The sequence below is a fragment of the Prosopis cineraria genome, unplaced genomic scaffold (assembly GCF_029017545.1).
Source record: "Prosopis cineraria cultivar Desert tree isolate PC_DT_omini unplaced genomic scaffold, ASM2901754v1 PC6, whole genome shotgun sequence".
In the NCBI taxonomy this organism is placed as follows: Eukaryota; Viridiplantae; Streptophyta; class Magnoliopsida; order Fabales; family Fabaceae; genus Prosopis; species Prosopis cineraria.
This window is the reverse complement of record NW_026555337.1, coordinates 7537481-7562133: the sequence shown is the minus strand read 5'-3', so window position 1 is coordinate 7562133 and position 24653 is coordinate 7537481. Positions and strand designations below refer to the sequence as shown.

General features: G+C 28.2%; 1 protein-coding gene across 2 annotated transcripts; it reads right to left on the bottom strand.

Annotated features, from left to right (window-relative positions):
* Positions 1-13839: 13839 nt before the first annotated feature.
* LOC129314314 (G-type lectin S-receptor-like serine/threonine-protein kinase SD1-1) lies at positions 13840-17571 on the bottom strand. Of its 2 annotated transcripts, XM_054957718.1 has the most exons (7): positions 16248-17571; positions 16029-16154; positions 15470-15624; positions 15166-15376; positions 14789-15026; positions 14552-14702; positions 13840-14470 (listed from the first exon to the last, which is right to left on the bottom strand). In XM_054957718.1, the coding sequence occupies exons 1-7, from the start codon at positions 17518-17520 to the stop codon at positions 14171-14173; spliced, it is 2454 nt and encodes an 817-aa protein (XP_054813693.1). In that variant the 5' UTR covers positions 17521-17571; the 3' UTR covers positions 13840-14170. The 2 variants fall into 2 exon arrangements, with proteins under 2 accessions (XP_054813693.1, XP_054813694.1); XM_054957719.1 differs by lacking the exons at positions 16029-16154; positions 16248-17571 and having other exon boundaries at positions 15526-15572.
* Between the last annotated feature and the right edge of the window lie 7082 nt (positions 17572-24653).

Here is a 24653-nt window from a genome sequence, read left to right as displayed (position 1 = left end):
TTCAATTTAATATTAAATTTTTTATAATTTTTACAAATTGAGTATTTAAATATACTTTAGATACTCACAATTTAATAATAAGTTTTTATATTTTTTATTTTTCACAAATATAATATTTAAAATATTTAAAAATTAATTTAAAATTAAGGACATAGATCATTTTGGAACAAAATGAGGGGCTAGGATCACCCTTGTGGGTGATGAGCATGCAATGTGAATCCTATAATTTCATGGGTCTTAAGATATTTAACCCTATAAAAAATATCAACCCCTTCCCTCCTCCATGAAAAGATAAAAGAAGCCTAACATATCTAGATATAATACATATACTATGTAATATTATCTCTTATTTTATTTACAAGATAAGAGAATGATTTTTTATTTTATTTATAAATTACATTATTAAATTTTTATCTTATTTTTTATTGAATTGGGAATTTATATTAATAAGGCTACTCTAATAAATTCTTGTATAGATATGAAACAATAACACTGCATCAATTATTTTCCATCCAGTAAAAACATGTCATGTTAGATGATTGTAAATATAAATTAATTCTATCATTGATAATGATAGAAAAATAAAAAAATTAAACATGCACTCTATTCCAAAAATGAAGTATAATTTTATTGAATAGAATATGAATAACATAGTACACTACATCCATGTAAGAATTCCTCAGCTAGTTTAGTTATATTTAACATATGCTGTTAATGTTGCATATTCGTTTATAATTTTATAAAATTTGAATATCTCTCCTTTTTTTTCAGATCATCAACTTATAATAACATATGAAAATTAACTGAAAATATAAACACTCACTGTCACACACACGTATTCTGTATAAATTTTTTCTTGAAAATAATATGTTAGATACATGGTGACATTTTATATTTCGAAATACTGTTTTAGAGTCCATAATTATCATTGAATGATATTTTAAAAGTTATAAATTATTGTTAACAAATTAATTATAAAGAATATAATAAAATTAAATTAATAATATATATATATATATATATATTCACATATGATTTTTTTTGAAAAAAACTTGGCCCCCAAAACTTCTAAAGCTAATTCCGCCCCTGTTCGAGAGTATAAATAAAATTTATGTAGTTTAAATAACATTTATAAGAGACTCATGTAATTTTGTTATGGGTTTAGAATGAATATGAGTAAATTTGAAAAATGAAAGAGATGGCATAGCAATTTTATAAAATTTGAGCTTTTTTTTTTGTCATTTATTATTAGACTCATTGCCATTTGAACATTTCACTTATTTCACTGAAATAAATAACAGAATAATTTTCACGGTGAAACCACCCAAATCCAAAATAGCAAATAAGCATAAAGGAAGAAAAAAAGATTATAAAAAAGTTGACACAAGTAGTAATGTAACATCCTACAAAAGATTCATGCTTTGTAATATTGATTGATTGAGCCAACCATGATAAAGATGGATAGCATTCATAACAAGAACAATGAACAATTAGATGAAAGACAACTGACTTTTGAAGCGAAATATTTATATATTCATGAAATAATTTTCAAACTAAAAATATTATCATGAACAAAAATTATTTTGTTTACTTTTATATAATTTAGTTTCTATCTTATTTGAAGACAAACTCCTTGTTTCTCGCTCTTGCGCGTGATTGAAAAATTTAATGGTCTGGATGAATTTTTTAAGTCCTGATTTTTTCAGAAATATATCGAGATTTAATATGATTTAAACAACTCACAACATATAAGATTTCTAATTAATAATCATTCAAAACTTTAGTGCTACTATTAAACTCTTTTTGACCTGTACTGCTATCATGTTTATTATTATTATTATTATTAAGAAGTAAACTATAAAAAATTCACTGTTCATTGAACAGTGAAAATAACGGTGTCGTGAGACCTGTTATTTTTTAAAAAAATTAATTACTTTTCTCAACTTTTTTAGAATTTTTTTATTTTGTTAAAAAAATTTAAGCATGTTTTTTATGATATCTAATTAACATATTTTATATTTATATGGGTTTTGAAGTATCTTTTTTTTTAATTCAAATTAAGGCATGTTTTTTTATTACTCACAGTATCCTAATTTGAAGCAATATTATTTGAAATATGATCAGGTACTAAATATAGGTACCTATTTTCATGAAGATTTAAACATTTTACCAAGTTTCAAATCCTTAGCCCATCACATTTTGAGAAACAAATTCCTTTCAATGAACCCAACTTCCATTGATTAAAAAAAAAGTTATTCTTAAAATAACTTATCATACTTTGGCTGATGCAATGCTCTTTATTTTCTTTTGTATTCATCAACTTTGTTTTAAAAAAATCAAAGCATGCTTGATTGTAACTATTGACATTTAATAAAATTTTTATATTATAGTTTTATAATATTACGTCAACATATATTTTATCTGTGATTTCATATTAACAGTTTAACATTCTGGGAAAAAATTAACAATTTAGCATATTTTTATGTTGTTATTTTTATGATAAATTATTAACATTTTTATATTATATTTTTATGTTATCATATTAACATATTTTTTATTTATTAGTTTTCAAGTTGTCTTTTTGTTTTTCCATGAACAATAAGCTCATAAATAAAATAAGATGTTTACAAAAGTAATGAATTTAAAGATTAACAAGTTGTTATTAAAAATAATTTACGGTGCATTATCTTCATGAGTAATAAATCTTGCCAATGGCCTTTTCAAAATAAATAAATAAATGGCCTTTTCTAATGATTCATGAGTAACTAAAGCCACAAAATCCCTTGCTAAGCTATGCGCGTAGAGTTTGCTTAAAAGCATGATTTCAAGCTTTCATAAAAGCAAAAATTATGTCCATGTGTTTAGCAGGGGAAACTATGTATTGTAATATATATTTTTTTCTAAAATTTAACATACATAATGTAAGCTCTTCAAATCAATACAGTGTATATTTATGTTTTTGTTATTTTGAGTACGTGTTGTATAAAAATCTGTAATCACAATGGATAAGCATTTGATCTCACTTTTAGCTTTATATATTTTATGTGTTACGTTGGTTTATTTCAAATTACTTTTACATAAATCACTACATTTTATGTAGTTATTGTGCATTAGGTCACTACTTGTCCCCTTTCATATAAATCTCATCTCCTTTTATACTGTCTTTGTAGTATTAGGGTAGTTGAATCTGACCTAAGTAGAAGTAAAAACTAATTGTTATATTATAAATTCATGGCCATGTCTGCTCAAATATATATTTAATTTAATTATTGTTGGAAATATTAACATAATATGCCTATCAACTCTATTTTATAGAGTTGACTAATTGTGACTTTGCTCTGCATTTCGCAGACAGAGTAGTGATGTTATATAGTTGGGTAATACACAAGGCAATATAATGATGGGTCAAAAAGCCTAGAGAAGGCATGTTTAATGATAATCAACAACTTAATCAATTATGTTTTCTTTGGACTGACAACATGGTTTAACATTATGACCTATTAATTACATGAATAACTTTCATTGCTTTTTTCCTCTAATTATTTCATCCTATAATATAATAAGGCATCTAAGTTTCATGTTTTAATGCATATGCTTTCATTTTTCAAAAGGATCCTGCAGGGCCCAAGTAGAAAATACAAAGATATACTCCATTGTTTTTATTTGATTATTGTAATTATATTTAATGCAATCTAAATACGGTGAAATTTGTTAAAGAAAAAAAATATAATGCGTTATGACTGGCTAAAAACAGATCATACATTGAATACAACATGAGAATCACACTGTATTAAATCACAACTTCTCATAAAGATATACATTTACAAAATGTCCAGAGATAAATAAAAAAGAGAAAAAAAATAAATGAATTTTCTCTTAATCCCGTGCATCACATGCGGCATTTTCTAGTTATCTAGAAAAAGTGAAGCATGAGACTATTGTTTATGATCATTTAGATTTCAGACTGTTAATATTTTTTATACATGTTGGTAAAAAATATATATATATATTCTTGATATACTAACTATTGTTATACTGAACAACAGAGAAAAATAAGGAAAAATGAATTAAAAATTTAGAGTAAATCCAACGATCATTTAGCAAAATATAATATTATACTTCCTCTATTTAAAAATATAAGATATTTTTAATCAAATCTCACCCTCAATAAAGTAGTTACCTACTTTTAAATTAACTCTGTCTTTTCATACTTACCTCTATTAAACACCTTATAATAAATATAAAGTTATTATCAATAGAGGTACTTTTAAAAAAGATAATAATTATATCTCAAAAGACTAAAAATACTTTATATTTTTTAACATTCAACTTCTTAAAAAATACTTTACATGTTTAAATGGAGGGAGTATATAATTATAGTAAAAAATGAATTTTACATTGAATTTAATTAATCAAAATTTTGGCTTGAACTTTTGAAAAAGACTTAGTTGAGGAATATTTATTTTTTATCCTTTATATCAAGAAATTAGACTCACAAGTCACAACTCCAAATTGACACTCCTTTCTCACATCAAAAATTCAAATAATTTGAACCTGGTTAGATATAAAGTTGGGTGAGCTTCCAGTTCAAGGGTCACTTCATACGTGGCAACACTCGTGTGGTCAGCACCACTCTTGACATTGACACGTGTGACTTTGACTGCCTCCTCACTTGCCATCTCAAATGGCCCACCCCACACGTGACCCTTGCCTTCATTGCTGGACCCCACTCTCCACGCCTCCCCGCAGTCCCCGTTACATTTTAATTTACAAAATCAAAAATTAATTAATTTAGTTAGACATTATTATTCTGTCTAACATATATGAGTTGTATTAGACAACCATGTGTATTAAAAAATAACATATATCAGTATATGATCACACAGCTCCGCCTTGCAAGCAAAAACCTTATCTTTCTATAACAATGTATTTTTTTATTCTATGAATTTTCTATAAAAAATATAACGTAAATATGTAATTGTTGCAAAAAACATGACTGTTCTATATATTATAATTATAATTTCATAGTTATCTTTTTGGTAAATTTTATTAATAAATTAATGACAAGTCGCAAAATATCCAACAGTTTTTAATGTGTCTATATTTTTTTTTTGAACCAATTTTATGTCCTCATGTTGTTTTAATCAAAATGTAACATCAAAATCTTCAGAAAATTATGAGTTTAATTCGTAACATAGAAATTATTTATTTATTTATTTGTTACTTAAAAGTGCACTATCACTAGTTTATTAAAAATGAACATAGATGAAAAAATATTAAAAAAATGCAGATGATTTTTCATACTATTTTTTAATGACTATATTTGGCAGGATCGAGAAAAATAATGATAAATGAAAAAGAAAGGTGTCTCAGTCTTATATGAACCAATTATTTGATTATTACAAAAATTATATGTGTGTGTGAGATCTTGAACAGAGAAAGACAACCCAAAATTCAAAACCAGTGTCCCAGGGCAATGCCCGCATTAGACTTGCCGACTCGATCCAATTAAACAACAAAAATTATTAAGCCACTAAGTGAAACATTAATTTTCTTCATTAAAAAATGCGACTTCAATTAAGACACCAACAGAGACACGTTTATTAAATATATTAATATTTTGACCCAATCACACGTCTGATTTTGGCTTATATTTCTTTTAAATAAAATATTATTACATTGCTCTAGCATCCTCTAGAAGACTAGAACTAGCCACTGTTTATGGGTGTGTATCACTGCATGAGTGGATGAGTAATAACTAGTATTCAGTTTTTAATTATTCTTTTTGAATAATTTTTCTAGTGATATGTTATGAATACAAGTTTAAAAAAGATTAGCTTATTGAATGAAAAAACTTTAAAACTTATAAATCTAATTTTACTTGTGAGTCCCACATATGTTGCCTTGTTCAAGGTTAATGTCTTTAACAATTTTACTCTATAATACTTCACTTAGCTTTTTGCTGGTTAGAACCTTTGTAAATATCCCTCTTTGTAACATATCGACCTCTCGATAAAAACACCAATTTCATAAGTACAAGCAGAGAGCTCATATTAAATTATTAACAGACTAGCTTATTAGATAGAAGATTTTTTAAGACTTTCTTTCAATAAAAATACTAATGTTATGAGTACATAATATATGCTATATATTAGGGTTTTTTTGGTCAAACTTTCTAGAAGACGTGTAGATTGTATTACAATATTATGTATCAATGATGTTCGCCAGTTCAACATACAGTAATAACTCTAACTATTGGTCTCATTGCTTTCTTAATTGTCTCATCTTCCAACCAAATTAGTACACACATATTATATATAGGTGTGTATACGTAAGAGGGTGGTGCCATGTTTCATGAGCAGAATACAGGACCAGGGTGTGATGATAATTATTGTTTCAAAAAATATTAGCAGCCACAATAGTTTTTATTATCCCCTCCAAAGATAAAAAGGGTTTGACCAAGAGTTTGTGCCTATGTCTTCCTAGCTAACACACACACTCACACACACATGTAATAACACTTGCTTCTTCACTGCTTCTATATTTCCACTGATAGCTACATAAATCTAACATCGAATATTATATAAACAAACTTCTTTCTCTGAGGCCAATAAAATTTCATGCTTACACTGGAACGAACCGGAAAGTCCATGCACTTACACACACACACACACACACACACACACACACACACACACATATATATATATATATATATAAAGGACAAGCTTTAATTATTATTAGTGTATTATTATTTCTCGTCACCACCTTCAACTACTAATAACGTGCGCCTCTTATTAATTAACTTGTCCTCTTTATAATCTCCAATGTCTCTGGACCACTTGGCAACGCACACTCATATCATTTTTCAAATCCTACTCTAGCTTGCTAGTTACTACATGTATTAGCATTAGATCGAGTTTTTTTGTTCGTATAAGAGTTTAATTTGAGTGACACTTCTTAGTTCTTATATTTACTATTATATATAATTTTCAAAATATCTTAGTAATGATATACATCAGTTCAATTTCTCACATACAAATAAATGAAATGAAGAGTTTAATTAGGTCAAGATTATTGGTTGTAATGATGAAACTGCGTTAGGCCAAATATTCGCAGGTATCAAGCATTGATTATATGTTCTCTTGATAATGATTATGTATTATTTAAAAGAAGAGACTTATAGCAGATGGTCACTCCCAAGTGGTTAATATGAATGTTTATGCGAAACAAGATAATTAATTATGGTAATCAGTAACACTATAGCAGAAGTAGTAGTCTGAAAGTGATACAAACATAATTAATCATCATGTTTTGAGACATGTTCTGGATATTCTATTGCAACGTTCAAGGCTTCACCTACTCCTCTCCCTCGTTTTTTTATTCTTATGCTCAAAGTCTAATAATTAATTAAGGGCTGATTGAATGAAGAAAAGCTGCCAAGCACAACGTTGTTAATTGTCACCTCATTTTTCATGTCTGAAATTATAATGGCAGCTTTATGTCACCCTTTGAGGACCACACTATAAAGGTTTTGATAGGGTTTATTGAATAAGCAAATTAAATGGGTTAAAGATAAACAAGAGAATCCTCTTGCATTATTCATTCTCATTCCTTAAGAGTTATTAGGCCCTCAATGATTGATCTCGTTTTGGTGATTCTTTGTTAAAATATTATATCATTAAATTAAAGTATGATTGATTAATTAGACCTTGACTTTTTATGCATCCTTTGAAGGCAATGCATGCGTGTGCGCTAGTGCAAGCTTAGTTCATCAAGCTTGTTGTCTTGTGAAAGACTCTTCAAACTTATCTGCAACTTATTATTTGTTTTAAGGATTAATATGTTATTCAAGCAATGTAATGTATTAAGCCGTACTTCTCAGAAGAAAATTAAACTTGGTAATAACTTCTATCTTACTTATATACACGTATGTTCAAATTTGGTAATATCAAGCATATTAGTGCTAATAACGGAAGGGGCTATAGCCACTTTAGTATGAGAGGCCTTAGGTTTTGAGTTAGCGTGAATGTAAAAAATAAATATCTTTGAAGAAGTTCCTCTTGTTTGGGTCCGATAATATGCCTTGAATCTAATTAAGTATTTTAGAATCTTTAATAAATTATTTTTAATTGCGTTAAAAATTGAATAAAAGTATAGGTTTTAAAAATTGAGAGGATGTCTCTATAATTTTGGCAAAATGGAAGGAAGGTTCCTGCTGTTTTTTACTCGCAGTAAAATGATATTAAAACAATGGTGATAAATTATATTAGTGATTGTGTATGCATTAATCAATATAAATATTAATATATCTAATAAATTTACATGAAAGGTTAACAACACTGTCCACATATGACTGCAGCTAATATTGTATAGACCTCATTATGTATACAATATGAAAGCCAAAGAAATCAAACTATTAGTTAGCAGTGCAAAATGCAATTTATTTTGAATTTAATATATACCGGGTCCAAATAAAAAAAGTAACCAAGTTTAATTTTCTTTAAGTTTTTCTCTCTCTTTTTTTTATAGGGAAAAATGGTCAAGAATCAGGCATGTTAATTAATTCATGCTTTCAAAACTCTTCATCAGTCAAATAATGGCAGAGAATATTCATATACAACAGCATTTGTTAATTGAAATGAAGCAATCAGTGAGTGACACAGATTTCTATTTGTTTCCCTTCAACTAGTTGACCTTTTCTTTAGTGAATATATATATATGTGGTGCTCTCAATCTGACGTGATCACCCTAAAAAATATGAACAACGTCGTCTTCAGTTTCTGTTTCCTGTTAAAACATGATCTTCTGCAGATTTCAAGTGTTCAACCACTCTGATTTCTGGTAGGATTATCATATAATTCAATTCAAGAATTTTGACACAATTTTTTTTTAAATTTATGAGCTTCCTGTTGAGAAGTTCACATCAATCCTTATATAATAAACCAATATTCTTTCACAAGTCTTTTAAGATGACTGAAACTGCCAAAGCAAAATGTCAACTTTAATTAGCTATACCCTATACTTCACGCTAGCTAGGAGTTACGTCTTGAGGAGGATAAGACTAAATGACATGAAATAATTCGAAGATACTTTCATGCTTAAGGTGAAGCAATCTGAATTAAAATTTGGTCAAATAATGAGACAGACACACACATATATATTAGGAATTAAGCCTCTCGATTGTCAAGTACCAACCGGAGCCACCTTTGACATGTGCCTTATTTAACTATGTTGTTGTTATTCATTACCAACCCTATAGAACTTTAATGATCTTTGGGCTTCATCATTCCCTTTAAAAAAATGAATAAAGGATTTTCGATCAGCTCATATGGCATGATATGCAGTCTTTATGATAAGGCAGATGCATATATAGTCTTTAGTACGTATAATCATTCAACCAGTGAATTGGCTAAATTTAATGCAATTAAGTATAGGATTAAATGACAAATTGGCCATTAACTTATAAGTTTAAGAGTATTGGGGATCCAAAATTTATTTTTGATACAATGTTTCCCTTCAACTTTTAAAATAATGCAATTTAACTATTATTATTAACAAAAGTTAACTTTGATTAACATTAGTTTATCAAAAATGATAGAAACCTCAAAAATTATATAAGAGGACCAAAAAATTATAATAAAAGACCCCATATTATTTTAAAAAATAACAAAAAATTTATTTATCCTTTTTTTTTGTAATTTTTGATGTCATTTTTTTATCATTTTCTACTCACACCATTTTTGAAAGTTAAGAAAAAATATTGCACTTAAAATAAATTTAGAACCTCAGATGCTCTTGAACTTATAATTTAGAGATTAATTTGCTCTATTATATTAAGCATATATTATAATTGAGGTCAGATTATTATATAGTTATTAGTCACTTTGTCCTTTGATCACGTAATAATAGTATTAGATCTCTTAAATTATGTGATATATTTTTTGAGGGGGCATACAACAGGTTGTTAAAATAATTATGACATTGTCATGAGGACTTTTTAATGTTTTCAATATTTTAATTTTATTAGAGAACTCAAATTCCATCGTACACATAAAGATAAGAGAATGTGCAGATCAATCATTAGTGGGTTGGGCTTTTGGTCTAGTTGCATCTTGGGCTTGTATCAATGACCTACGTTTTTTGACAGTTGGAGGGACAATTTTTTCCTTTTAAAAAAAAGCCATAATAATAAATGTTGTGTCTTAAATTCTGGCACCAAAAAAAAAAAACAAAAAAAAAGGCGTGCGTTTTAAATGATGGTGAGGGTTGCGTTTTCTTTTTATCTTTGTTTGTTGCAATGAAATGTAAATCCTAAAATAACATCACTATTTAAAGAGACATGATCTAGTGATATTTGTAAATCTCATGATTCATGGACCTTTGTTAAGAGACTTTTCTCTCTTATTAGATTCATGAAATTGTGATATATGAATCTTTATAAAAATATTCTCTCGATATTATTCACGAACTGTGTGATTCCTGAATATTTATAAAGAGACATGTCTTAATATGATTCATTAATTGTAAATCTTATGATTCACGAATCTTTGTAAAGGCTAAAGAGACATTTCTCTTTTTTTATTTTATGATTTATAAAAATTTTGTGACATATGAATCTTATAAAAAGAAATCTCTTAATGTGATTCATGAAGCTTTGTAAAAAGACATTCTCTCTTATTATGATTCATGAAAACTGTGATTTATGAATCTTTATAAAAAGAAATCTCTTAATATATGATTCATGAACATTTATAGAGAGACATATTTTAATATGATTTATGAATCTCCACTAGCGATATGTTTCGGACACTACTTGGTTAGACGAACTCATATCCAAAATTTCATGCTTAAACACGATCGCGTAATCATTCACTAAGACTAATGTCCATTAATTATTAGAAATTTTTGTACAAATAGTTAGTATGTGTTTCCAAAAAATAAATAGTAAAATAATAATGAATTATTTTTCTTCTATATATTGTATTGATTGTCGGGTATCATCAACATCAATTAAAATATAAAAAATATAGGAAACAACACTTTAATACTCATAGTTTGTAAACACTATTAGCTCATTGGTATGAAAAAAACAAATACTATTACCTCAAATTGAACTTTGCATAAATAAACTAAAAAAATAGAACAAATCATTTGCACAAGTCCGCTGTATTTTTTTCCTCAAAATAATAGAACAACTGAAAAAAACTTGATATCTGTTAATAAGATTATATGTTTAAATTTTTTGTATTGAAAAAATCACACATAGAGAGATACTTAGCTTGAACCCTAACGGAAGCATGGTTACATCTTTGGTTCTTAAAATCACATGTCTAATCCAATACCATGCCAGCATCCAAAAAAAAAAAAAAAAAAAACCACACACACACACGCAGACACACAAAACAAAGAGTTTCAATTCTTTTAGTGTATTACAAGTTTTAAAATAAGGTAGATTCTGCAATAATTGAAGCAACTTATGTTTATGAATTAACTTCTGTTATGTAGGAAAATATGTTTTCAGCTTTATGCCAGTGTAGAACTTTCCATGTTTAGCGTGATGAACTACTGTTTTATTTGCACTTAGTCATGATACCATGTTCTGAATAGTGTTTATAATACATTTTCTTTATATGGCTATTACTGAGTCAGATTCGAGCATTATCAAAACTAATTAAAGATAGTTCTCTTAAAGACATTTTTTGCATTTACACAAATTCAAATCCGATATTTCATATTTAAGTAACCACCCATTCTATCAGGACCAACACCTATTGTTAGTGTTTATAATACGTCTTTACATATCGATTAGCTTGTAGTGTTTATAATATGTTCTATTAGGACCAACCATGGTTTAAAAAAGATAACCAGTTGCAAGAAAGGAAAAACTGAATGGCTGGGTAGATACAGATTGATGTCAATTGACAAGGGGAATAATAATTTCAGAATCCACATTCACAAACCAGTAACCTAGCCCAAGATGATTTAAACGAAAATGGGTAAAAATAGAGGAAGGGAGGATGGAGAAGAAATTAGCTAGAACTCTTCAGTTTTAATCAAAAACCCAAAAGAAAACGATTGGAACAATTACAAATGCAAATCGGATGCAATAAGAATGAAAAGATCATCGTAAAAATGGAGTCTTGATTAGCAAAACTTTGAGAGCACAAACCCAAACACACGACACCCCTATTAGTATATCACGTGGACCAATGACTTTTGCGTCGGATGATATTAAACTGATGAGAAGAGGTCCGGATCAAGATTTCAATAGTTTAAATTTGAATAGATTTAAATGGTTAAAATTTAATTTAAATAGTTTAAAACTTCAATAAAAATTAAATAAAAAATATTTTATAAAAAAATTAAATCTCCACTATCCAAAATGTCAATCTTAATGGTTTAAAAAAAAAACAAAGAAAGAGAAGAGAAAGAGAATGGGAAGGGGGGAGGAGAGAATCCTCTCCTCTAACAATCTCACCTCAATTTAAATTTAAGGAGATCGGTGGCCAAAAAATATTTTAGAGAAATTGTGTTTTTATATTGTTGAAATTACATAACATTTTATTTCATTTTTTTTATCTCATAAATATCTTTTCATTGAAGGTAATTCTATTCGAGACAAATTAAATATTAAATATGGCATATTTCTTATGTGGAATTCAAAGCTTGATTCCCTATATTGTGAGGGACCAACTCTTTTGGATAGATCCAACTTTTATTGGTATAATATTTTTATTTCTCAAAAGCATATAAAACTTGCAGCGAGAACAAAAATTATCTTAATTTTTTAAAACACTCACTCTAGTACTTAATATAACACAAACTTTAAAAGCTTTTTTATCTTAATATAAAGGAGAATTAGAGTAATTAATATTTTTTTAAATTTCATCTCTTGTTTATTTATTATTATTTGAATTTATAAAAGATAATTTACTATGGTGGTTAATTTTAAAGAAGAGTGAAATTAAAAGTTATATATTTTTTAATAATTTTAAGGATATAATTACTATAAAAAATAAGCACGAAGCTAATTAACTTTTTCTTATATCAAAGATATGAAGGAGTAAAGTTTTAGTTATTCAAGTGTCAAGACTTTTAATTTAATAATATGAATTTTTTACTTTCTTTTCCGATTGTATAAAAAAAAAACCTACTAATATAAGATATATCTATATCCTATACCCCATAATAAGGACGAAAAATATTCCATACTCAAAGATACACTCCAAAACCTACTTCATCCATGAATCGTTAATTTTTGTCATATATCTTCCAAAAAAAAAATCTCATATTGAATGGTCATAATTATAATACTCAAAAATTACATACTGTATAATTTATATGGATTTATTTTGTTTCTTATTTTGTTATAACATCGAGGTCAAATTTTAATTTTAGTGATTCGAGGCCTTCAAATAAATGGGATGCGCTAAGTTCAATAGATTAGATTAAATGAACTTCTATGATAAATCATTTGTGTACATGTATATTTAGAGTTATAGATTCAGGCAAGGATTATTCCTCTCCATGTAAACCATATGAAAAAGTTCTTCTCTTCATAAACCAATAGAAACCTTTAAAGCAAAAAAAAAAAAAAATTCTCATGAGTTCCAAGTTGAAATAAATATGCAAAAAAAAAAAAAAAAAGTGATCAGTTTTAGTGCTTCTCTATGTCATGAGACATTTCACTCTAATAAAGTTGGTATCAATGGATGTGATGCAGCAACTAACAATTGACATTCTTTATCACAATATTTATTTAGAGATATTTATCACAACTTTCTCAGTGGTGAGTGTGATGAGTTTGAATGGAAGATACCATGAAATTCCGAGGGTTACGACAGCATTTTCAGGTCAAATCTTCAAACCAGAGACATTTAGATACAAGTTCTTTCAAAAGGCAAAAAAAAGAGAGAGGGAACTTGAGAGTGCTGAGATTGTTCAATGACTAAATCATAAGCTATAATCCAGTCAACCTCAGTTTAACCTCTCTTTACCAGAACAATTGTTCATGTTTGATGATGATATCGTCTTCCAACTGCTGGCCAAAACTAATTCTTAATACGGAAGGTATTTGTGTACTGTGTACATATTAAAATTGTATGGTTTCGTATATTGTTCCTTTCAATAACTATTAAAAAAAAAAAAAAAACTAGCTAAGAATGATTCATCGAGCAATTAATTGGGTAATGGTTATCTCATTGGATGTTCCAAATTCTGGTTGGGAAGAATTTGCTTGCATTGAAAACTTGGTCAAATAGAAACCTGGTTGTTTAGGCTTAGGCAACTCCATTTCACTTGGCAGCATTAGAACCACTGAGGACATGCTTGGCCTATCCTCTGCATGCTCTTCCACACATAATAGGCTAATATGGACACATCTTACCACTTCTGATGCAATGCATGATCCCTCAATGTTCTTGTCAATCAGTTCCAAAACATTGCCTTCTTTCCATTTTCTCCATGCCTACAGCACAAACAAGCTAAAGTCACATTCAATATGACAAAATCTTCATACACATAAACCAAGTATATCTCAAGTCATTACATGACCGATAAGGTTTTGGCTGTGGTTTGCATGATAAAATCCTCTATTTCTCTTTCCGGATATTATCTCCAGCAGCAAGATACCAAAGCTGAAGACATCAGATTTTATTGAAAATACCCCATCAATAGCATATTCTGGTGCCATGTAGCCACTACAAGACATAATAGTAACAAAAAGGTCATGGACAAGGATACCATAGAGAAGAACACGGAGTTTAATTGCTAGTAAGACACTCACTAGGTCCCTACTACTCGATTTGTGCTTCCTTCAGTTTGGTCCCCACCAAAAGTTCTTGCCATTCCAAAATCAGATATCTTTGGGTTCAACATGTCATCAAGTAACACATTACTTGCCTTGAGATCCCTATGAACGATTCTCAATCTAGAGTCTTGATGAAGATATAAAAGGCCTCGAGCAATGCCACAAATAATGTGGTAGCGTTTAGACCAATCCAGAACTTTGCCTTTTGTTTCATCTGTTCCATTCAGTATGAATAAATTATCCAAATTAGTTTGCAAGTTTTTCAAAGTTCAAGCATCTTAAGCAGTTAAGTGCACCTAGATCATTAAAGTATCACATCCACAATCATTTTTCTTAGTATACTAATTTCATACCAAAAATGAAGGAGTCTAGGCTGCTATTGGACATGTATTCATAGACCAGCATTTGTTCTTCTCCTTCAATGCAACATCCTAGAAGCTTTACAAGATTCCGGTGCTGAAGTTTTGCGACCAGTTTTACTTCATTCTTGAGTTCAGTCATTCCTTGTCCTGAACTTTTTGAAAGCCTCTTCACTGCAATTTCTTGCCCATTTACCAATTTTCCCTGCATATCCAAAATAATTACATGCTGAGATAATCTTTACAGTATTAGCACAACATTTTTTTTCAATCTTTTTAGTGAAACATTAAAGTTTACCCGATATACAAGTCCAAAACCACCTTCTCCTATTTTGTTGTTAATAGAGAAGTTACCAGTGGCATTGACAATAGTTGATAAGTCAAGCAATGGGAGATCCAGATCTCCAGAATGTTTTTCATTGTTCTCATCCTCATGCACATTTTTAACTTCATCTGACAAAATAGAAAAGGGTTTCAGCTTTGTTTCAAGCATAACTGGGTAAGTACTACTTGTTGACATAGTCAAAATGTACACATCACAACAAAAGAAGAACGATATGGCATGCAAAGAACAAATTTCACAAAATCAGATATATAATGGTATTCAGGAGTTATTTCATAATAGTCACATTTCTGCAAAGAAACATAAAACATTGGGGGCGAAGTATGTAATTCCTTAGTGTTTACTATCATATGTTTCAGTATAATTTAGATGGGGGAGATTTCTTTTTAAGATTCAACAATTTAGTACTGACATAAAAATAGCTATGTACAATACTTTAACTATAGAATTTGATAGCAAATACATAAAGAACTGAAACTAATATTGTCCAAAAACTTTGCAGGGATCCTTTTACCATTATTGTTTTTGCAGACTTTGTGGATGTAAAAGCACACGAGTATGAGCATCCCCGAACTTGCAACGGCAATGCTGGCAATAATTGTCTTTGTTAACTTCTTATGACCTTGTTCTGCCTCTTCAGCTAATTGAACCAAACAAAAAGCTGAGGTTAATATGCATATGAAGGAAGCTATTTGAATGTTTCAAGAAAATGAATCCTTGTTGTACTGCTTACTTAATTCCGAAGCGTCCATTCGTATATATAGATCCTGCCCACCTACAGGCATTTGTCTAATATCAATTAGGTCACCAAACCATATGGCACATCCACTTCCTTTCCCTCTAATATCTGAATTTGTATAGGCCATGCAAGAACAGTTATTTAAGCACTTGGTCCTGCATTTCTCTAGCCCAATAGTCTGATCTAACCAAGTATGTGAAGTATCTGGAAGTTTCAAGCCACTCACTTTGAGAAATCCATCCTTTCGTTTGGACTTGCAGCTTAAGGGTTTCTTGCGAACACACCCTTGAGACCAGTCCATTAAAATCCATGTTGCTGGTGACTTAGGCCTGAACCCTCTTAAACATTGGCATACTGGAGAATCAGTGGTGATACAATTCCCGTTTGCTCCACATAGGCCAAAGGTGTCACAGTAATCTCCTGGACGTGATGCATAAATCTTCCAGTTTTGATCTGTTTCCACCCACACATAGCGATGACGAACATAACTGGTCTGGTTCATAACTAATATTGAAACCAAAGAGTTAGTTCTGAGAGTGTATGTGTAGTAGACCTCATCCTGATCAAAGACAAAGTTGAAATCAAACAAAGAGTTAGGCTTTAGTTCTGGTGTGCCACTTGGATACAGGCCATTCCATGGTCCAGGTCTGTAGTACTTCTCAATTCCCTTGTACATAACTGATTCAGGATAATTATAGATCTCTATACCCCACGAAAAATCTCCTGGAGATGGATCTTCTGGGCTCTTCCATGCTGTGAGACGTCTATTCAGACCATCTCTGAGGTCCCACCCTATCTTCATACCTGGCAACATTGTATCAGATGGGTAATCAAAGCTTTGCCATAAATAGGCTTCTTGGTTTGCATCTTCCTCATCTTGCACCACAAGATTGCCAGAATCAAGGAGCTGGGCCACTGGTTTCTTTGCATGTTCTTGAGGTGCTGTACACCAGACCACTGTGCCATTTTGGCTGAGGACAAGACTGCCTGTATTGTTTAGGATTAGGATACCAGAAGTGCCATTGATTGAGGTTTGGCGGTTCGCTACCCAAACAACGGTTCTAATTGGAATCTTCTTGTACCATATTCCCAAATAACGTTTGTTGGAGCTTCCAGGACTGAAGAATCCAAGTTCAAAGGTTCCTTCTTGAGAAACTAAGGTCATGCCATCCGAGATGCTATGGGATACAACAATGGAATCAACTGCCGTCGAAATTCTTAGAGAAGGGACTAGTATATAAGCAATGATGCTTATGAAAGATAGCATGTCCGTAGAGTTTTATCCTTCACGTTACTCTGCTGTTTTGGTGATGGTATAGATTAACTTCTATGTCTCCAAGTGCAGAATGAGTTGAGAACTTGAGATAGAGACACTAGACTTCTATTCTTGTACTCTTGCTAACTTGGCCAAGTCAAAATTAGGTCTTGACTATAGAATTATAACATGGCCACTTCTCATTATATGAACTGACCGTCTTGCTTACAATGCAAAATGTAGTTAACTTTTACATCAGAAGCAACAGGAGTTTAGAACCCCCTGTGTGATTTGGTGATACTTGACGTGTTTGAATGAAACATGTTAAATAGTCTGGAGTAGCCTCCGCCATTTACTATTAGCTTTACTAACTTAAAGTCGTTGCTTTTATTTTATGTTTTCTAAAAGTCACTTTAAGTTTATGGCGTATCTTCCAAGTCTTCATGGCATTAAAAATTTATTGTTTTCCTTTTTGGTCGAGACAGTGATGAACAGATATTGGCAACTAAGTTCTTCTCAGATCAAATGTTGGTGCTGTTAAATTCTCAGTCCCTGTTTGTGACTATTTCATTCCTGTTCAATGTAGTATTAAAACGGACAATTCATCTTCGTTTTCGTTTCTCCTTTCTTTTCTTTTCTTTTTTTTTTTTTTCGCAGAACATGCTCCATTATTCTGCTACTGACAAAGATAATTTTCTGTTTCCCGATGCAAACTATGCTGCAGCAATAAGAGAAACCATACTTTGATTGTTGAGATTAGCATGCTTTGTAAAAAAAATTAGGTGTTGACAAAATAAAACATTATGACGACCTGTGCCTCAACAACAGAAGTGTACATTGAATATCTTGCTTGTAATGCAAAATGTAATCCAGTTTTAAATCATTAACAGTAGAATCATAGTGTTATTTGATGTTTCTAGACATGGTACAGAGGAAGATAATTATTGATTGGAAAGGAAGTGGTGCCCACAACCATTGTTTTTCAAAATTGTCATTGTGCATGACAAATTTTCTTCTTAATGTGTATTAGGGTGACACCCTGTTGAAATGTGATGATATATTAAAATGGATTTTCCATAGCTATTCACCTACCAGTATGCAAAATCATCTTTATAAACAGAATAATATAACTTTTAGTCCCTAAACTTTCTTTTAATTATCGATTTAATATCTAAATTTTGACCAATATAATTCAAATCTTATGGTTTATTGAGTTCAGAAATTATAAAAAAAAGTTATACCAAGTCAATAAATTATAAGGATTAAGTTGATCTGAGTATGGGATTATGTTGTTTTGAGTCAAAGTTCAATGACTAGATCAATAATTTTCTTAAAAAAATGCAAAGATAAAAAATCATATTTTCCCTTCACGAATTACATTGGATGTGATGATCACATGAAATTGGAGTATGTGATGATATATTGAGGAACAAGTGTTGGGCTGGAACAAGCCCATTGGTGACACCAAGACCTTCGTGATACCGGCCCAATCTCTATCATTACTCATATATATATATATATATATATAATTTAATCATGAAATATGAATTTTACAAGAAATCATCGTTTTCCCATTTTTTTAGATTAAAAATAAATATTTTATATAGATTAGAGATTTTATAGATAAATATTTATTTTATAGAGAATTTATTAAAAGCAAACATTTTTTTTCATATTTGATTACAATAATAAAAAGGTGATTATTAGGTAGTTATTTTTAAATTTTATTATGTCTTCTTTAATTTTGTTTTATAAAAATAATTTATTATTTAATTATTTCAAAATTTCATGACATCGCACATTTCCCTTTTTAAAGTATGTCTTTTCATATATCATATTAAATTATTTTTAGAAGTTACTTAAAATAGTTCCTCAAAACAATCAAAAATTTATTTTTTTAATATTCTGATTATATTTAAAAGTTTAAATAATCATTACTAAAACTTATAAAATAATTTTTTTTAAAAAAAGTGATTTTTGCATAACATAAGTTGAAACAAACCCCTCATCTATAACTATAAGACCCATGAGGTGGCTCATTCCGTGAAACGAGAATAATAATAAAATCTTGAAAAAAATAAATTAATGATAATTAGATTCGCATAATTTTTTTTTTATAAGAAAATGACTCACATATATGAATTTCACATCACGCCTATATTACCCAGGTTATTAGCATGGGGCCCAATAATCCTCTGTGGCATTCCACATATTTTATCGTTTTTATTTTAAAAAATCATTACTTTTGGAATTTGTTTTTATTCGCTCAGAATATGATATTCTAACATCCTCTAAAAACATTAATCATAATTAAGGATATTTCATCAAACAAATCACATACTAAGGTTAAAATATTTTGAAATTTTAAAAAAGGATGGTCCTGAAAAAGAATTGAAAATTTGTCGCTACTTATGTTCCATCTTTTCAATACCCATTTTCGAAATTTATAAAAGACCATATCATATATACCAAGAAAAAAAAAAAAAAAGATTACATCACCTGCGCATAATGCATATCCACACACTTAGATGTTTATTATAAAGTACTTTTTAAATGAACTCGTAGCCTTTACGTTAAAACATATGAAGAGTTATTTATTATTATTTTTTAATTTTATTCTTATTACAAATATAAATTTAATTTTATGACTCATTGCATATGGTGTATGTCTCTCTCTTTTTATTTTTAACATGGATAAAATTTAAAAAAAAATATTTTAAGATATATTTAATGAATTAATTATTATTTATTGATTCATGTGAAATAATTGAAAAACATCTTATGATAGAATAAAAAAAAACTATATGTATACATTTAAAATTTTATTCTTAATCTAACTTTTCTCAAAACCCCTCAATATAAGCCAGGTCAACGGACCACTTGTTTGAGCCTTGTATTTTTAGGGTTAAAGTTGAAAAAAATATTAAAATCTTTTGTATAAAATTTTTTTTTCAATAAAATTCCCTCCCCTAGAAAAGGGGTTTATACACCAACAAGCACTAGTTTTTGTAGAAGGAGTTATCACCATTTAAATACAATAAATCAATTCATGTGTGACTGTAGAAGATTGAAAAAAATTCTTGTATGAACTCGACACTTTATATTATTAAAGTTAATGATACAAGCCAACTTGCGTGTTCCAAACTTGGTGGGATGGGCTAGTATAACTTGCATTTTAAGGGGTTGTATTTTTGCTAACTCGCTTGAAAAATATATTTTTTATAATTTTTTAAATTTTGAAAAATTACAACTTCCTTCCTTTTTCTTGGCAGTTAAAAAATCACATTTTCCCTTAAAAACTAATTATTTAAATAAATAAAGTCCTTTTAAATTATTAAAAAATACAATACAGATTTTAAATAAAAAACTTTGCAATCGCAACTATCAGGGGTCATCAAAACAACATGCAACAAATCTTTCTTGAGACACTTTAAATTTTGTGCAGATCACATAACCCACAATTTAGTTAAATATAATTTATCACGTCAATGTTTATCTATTTTATCATCAAAACATGCATGATAAGGTAATCCAATTTTGTTTTAAAAAATAAATTTTATATCTTTTAAACCATAAAATTCTGCAATTAGACAATGCCCAGTGCTTCATACATGCTTTAGTTTTTTTATTTTTTTTTACTCAAAGCATAAGTTATAAAAACAATTTCAACAATAGAAATATAAAAAAGGATATTAATCTGCTATTATTCCATTGATTTTTGCTCTAATTATTAATTTCATTATTCTTTTTCATGCAATTTAATAATATTATTATTTAATATGACAAAAAAATATAATCGACATTTATCAGTAATACATGATATGACTCATTTATAAATTTTTGTTGGCCTGAACTCATTTATAAATTTACTTTCAATTCATGGGAGGTATGTTAATTTTTTAGTATATTACACGAAATTATTTTTAAGATCTGTTTTATTGAAGTTATTTTTATAGAACTTTTAAAATTTGATTATCTAACTCACTAGTTTATGTGTTTTGAATTTCAAATAATTCAATGAAACCAATTTTAAAATTTAGCTAAGAAGTGTAACCAAGTAAGTGAGGGTTTGTCTTCTCAACTTATTTTTTATCATTAAAAAAAAAAAAGCCAAGTTCAAGATATGTAATGACAAGCCAAAATTATCTCGCATTTAAATGAATTCATTTTCTCCAATCTAACCCATTACATTTTTGTGGTCAGCAAGCTGAACCCATGCACTATTGCAAAAATATATTATTAGTTATATATATGACATTATATTCTATTCAATAAAAATATGTCATTAAAATAATTGTAAATATAAATTAATATTGCAATTAATAAAAGCAAAGGGTTGAGAAAAGGTAAAAAATTAAATAAATATTTTTTTAAAAATAAAGTTATTTAAAATAATGACACATGATTTTTTTTAATTAAATTGATATAATTTTATTAAATAAAATATAGATGACGTGGTATAGTGCATTCAAAAATTTCTCTGAATCTGAAAACACCATCATGCATGTATACACATCATCGCCCATAGTTTGACTGAAACCTGACACAGATATTTAAAGATGACATCAAGCATATGTCTAAGATCAAGGGCAGATCCTCTCTAAGTATAGGTATCGATGGACATTTTCAATAGTAATAAATTATTCATTAAATTTCATAAAGCCGCCCGTTCGGATCAGATACATCAGGAAAGAGAAGGACTGAAGGCAACACGAAGAGACCAGTCTTTTGATACGGATTCAAAATTTCAAACCCCTATCGCTACTTTTCAGACCAAGAATATATCCTCCGTATTAAAAAAATAATAAAAAATCCATGAATTTCATGAATTTAACTTTTTAAAAAAGAGATATTTTTATAAAAAAATAATAATATAAAGGAAGATATTTAGACAAAAGTTCACGGAAATTCACATCCAACGAACAAAAAAAAAAATGATTTGACATAGAGACGTAGTATAAAGGGTGTAGCTAGGTGCAGAGGTGAGAAACGGCCAGTTCGGAAGGCTGAGTCTTGAAACTCAATTTTTCATTGTGAACGTTATTTCTTAAACTCAACTCTTTGTGAAGAATTTAGGGTTGGGCTCGCAAACTTTTTTAAAAAAAAAATAAAAAAATTAAAATAAAATTAAATATTATAAATTAATTAAAATATTTTAAAATTAAAAAAATAAAATCCTCATATTTTTTTAAAAATTAAATAATATATATTTAAAAGTCTAGTAATAAAATTTAAATTTTAATTAAAAATAGTTTATTTTTTATAAATATACAAGTATAATAATTATAAAAAATAAAAATATCAAGAATTTTACACTATACACTGATATTTATTAAATTATATTAAATTAATATTAGAATAAATTAAAATTAATAATAATATAATGCATGTAGAATCATGTGAGTAAGTCATTAGCTTCAAACACGTGTTCTACTAAATAAAATAATAATAATAATAATATAACAGGGTTTGAAGAGTTATCCAGAGCCCGAGCCATTTTTTACGGCCCTTATCAAGGCTAAGTCTTTAAATCCGATCACTTTTAAAAAGTTTATTTTTAAAGTCTAAACTCTTATTTAAACAGAAATTTCAAACTCGACTCTTAAATTTGATCTTTATTTTTAACTCTAGTTAGGTGTGAGTGGGGGTGGATTCCGAGTGTTACGTGTAATGGTGATTGATGGTGATTATTATTATTATTATTACTTTATATTTATCCACACTTTCAAGTTCTGGTGATTTTTTCCCCAATTCATTCTATCTATTCATACGTATATTTATAATTTATAATTTAATATGATTTAAGCATTAAAAAACAAATGAATGTTCTCTGAAAACTGTTGAGTTCTAATGTATTTCATACACGTTATAATTAAAAAATACATGTGATAATCATTGTACTTTGCTCATAATAATAATAATTATTATTTAAAATGTGCAAGCTAGCGAATTCTAAAAATTATATCTGGTTTCAATCAATTCGACCAAATTGAGTCATAAAAGTATATTTTTGTATATCAGTATAACTTTTTTTTTGGCCGCGTATTTGTATGACTCAAATATAAAAGGGAAGTGTCAAATTACTAATTATTTTTTTGGAAAAATTATGTATAGATTTGTGGAACAAATTTATTTATAAAAGATCTCATAAAATTCAAAAAACATGGTTAAATTTTTTGAGACCTGTGTATAATTTAAAATTAAGATGCAAAAATAATAGTGCTCCTATTAAAAATATATTTCATCAATCAAATAACTTATAATGATTTTATTAGTGGTTTATAACTATCATTTTAATTTTTTATAATTTTAATTTAATATATTTAATAGTTAAACTAATAATACATTACAAGTTTAATATTAATTGTATACAACTACCTCTTCAATAATTTACAACTATCATTTCAATATTTTGCAGCTATAACTAAGCATATTTAATAGTTAAAATAATCGGGTGTTCTTAATAAAGTTTAACACATTAATATTTACAGTTACCTTATCAATAATTTACAAATATCATTTCAATATTTTATAATTATAACTTTAACATTTTTAATTATACTCAGTCTTAAGGAATTTAGCTATAGTTTTTAAATTTTGCGATGCTCATTTGTAGATAAATATGTTTCATGGGATCAATATATAATTTTTTTTGGAAGCTGGATTACTGAAATTTTTAGTATTTAACCCAATAAGGAACCTGTTGACAAATAATTTTTTATTTGTTTTGTCATTGTTAATTTTCTGGTTTGTCATCAAATCCAGCGACCTAGATAAATAGTACTTGCTACTGTTAAAATATTACTCCTATTGTGTGTAAAAAAAAGTAATTTCAAGTGATTTCATGGTAACTTGCAATTTCCACATGCTTGTTTTCCCTATAATCAATTTTAAAAATTAAAATCATAATTGTATAAAAATATATCAAAAATACTCCTATTATATATTAAAATTAATTATGAAATTAAAATTATATTTTTTAAAAAAATATCCAAACACCTATTGTATATATCAACATCAAGTTTGAACCCAAAATTATGTTTTTCTTTAAAATATTCAAATGCCTCTATGTATATCAAAATTAATTATAAACTCAAAAATTTGATTTGTAGAATAATTTATATAAATTTTTAATAAATTTTAAA

Excerpts from the sequence above, each read along its gene's own strand:
- LOC129314314 (XM_054957718.1), bottom strand. The coding sequence starts at position 17,520 with ATGCTATCTTTCATAAGCATCATTGCTTATATACTAGTCCCTTCTCTA. Across the intron at positions 15,377-15,469 it reads GTTTTGGACTTGTATATCGG|GGAAAATTGGTAAATGGGCA; the intron begins GTAAACTTTAAT and ends TTGGATATGCAG. Across the intron at positions 14,703-14,788 it reads AATCGAGTAGTAGGGACCTA|TGGCTACATGGCACCAGAAT; the intron begins GTGAGTGTCTTA and ends TATGTCTTGTAG.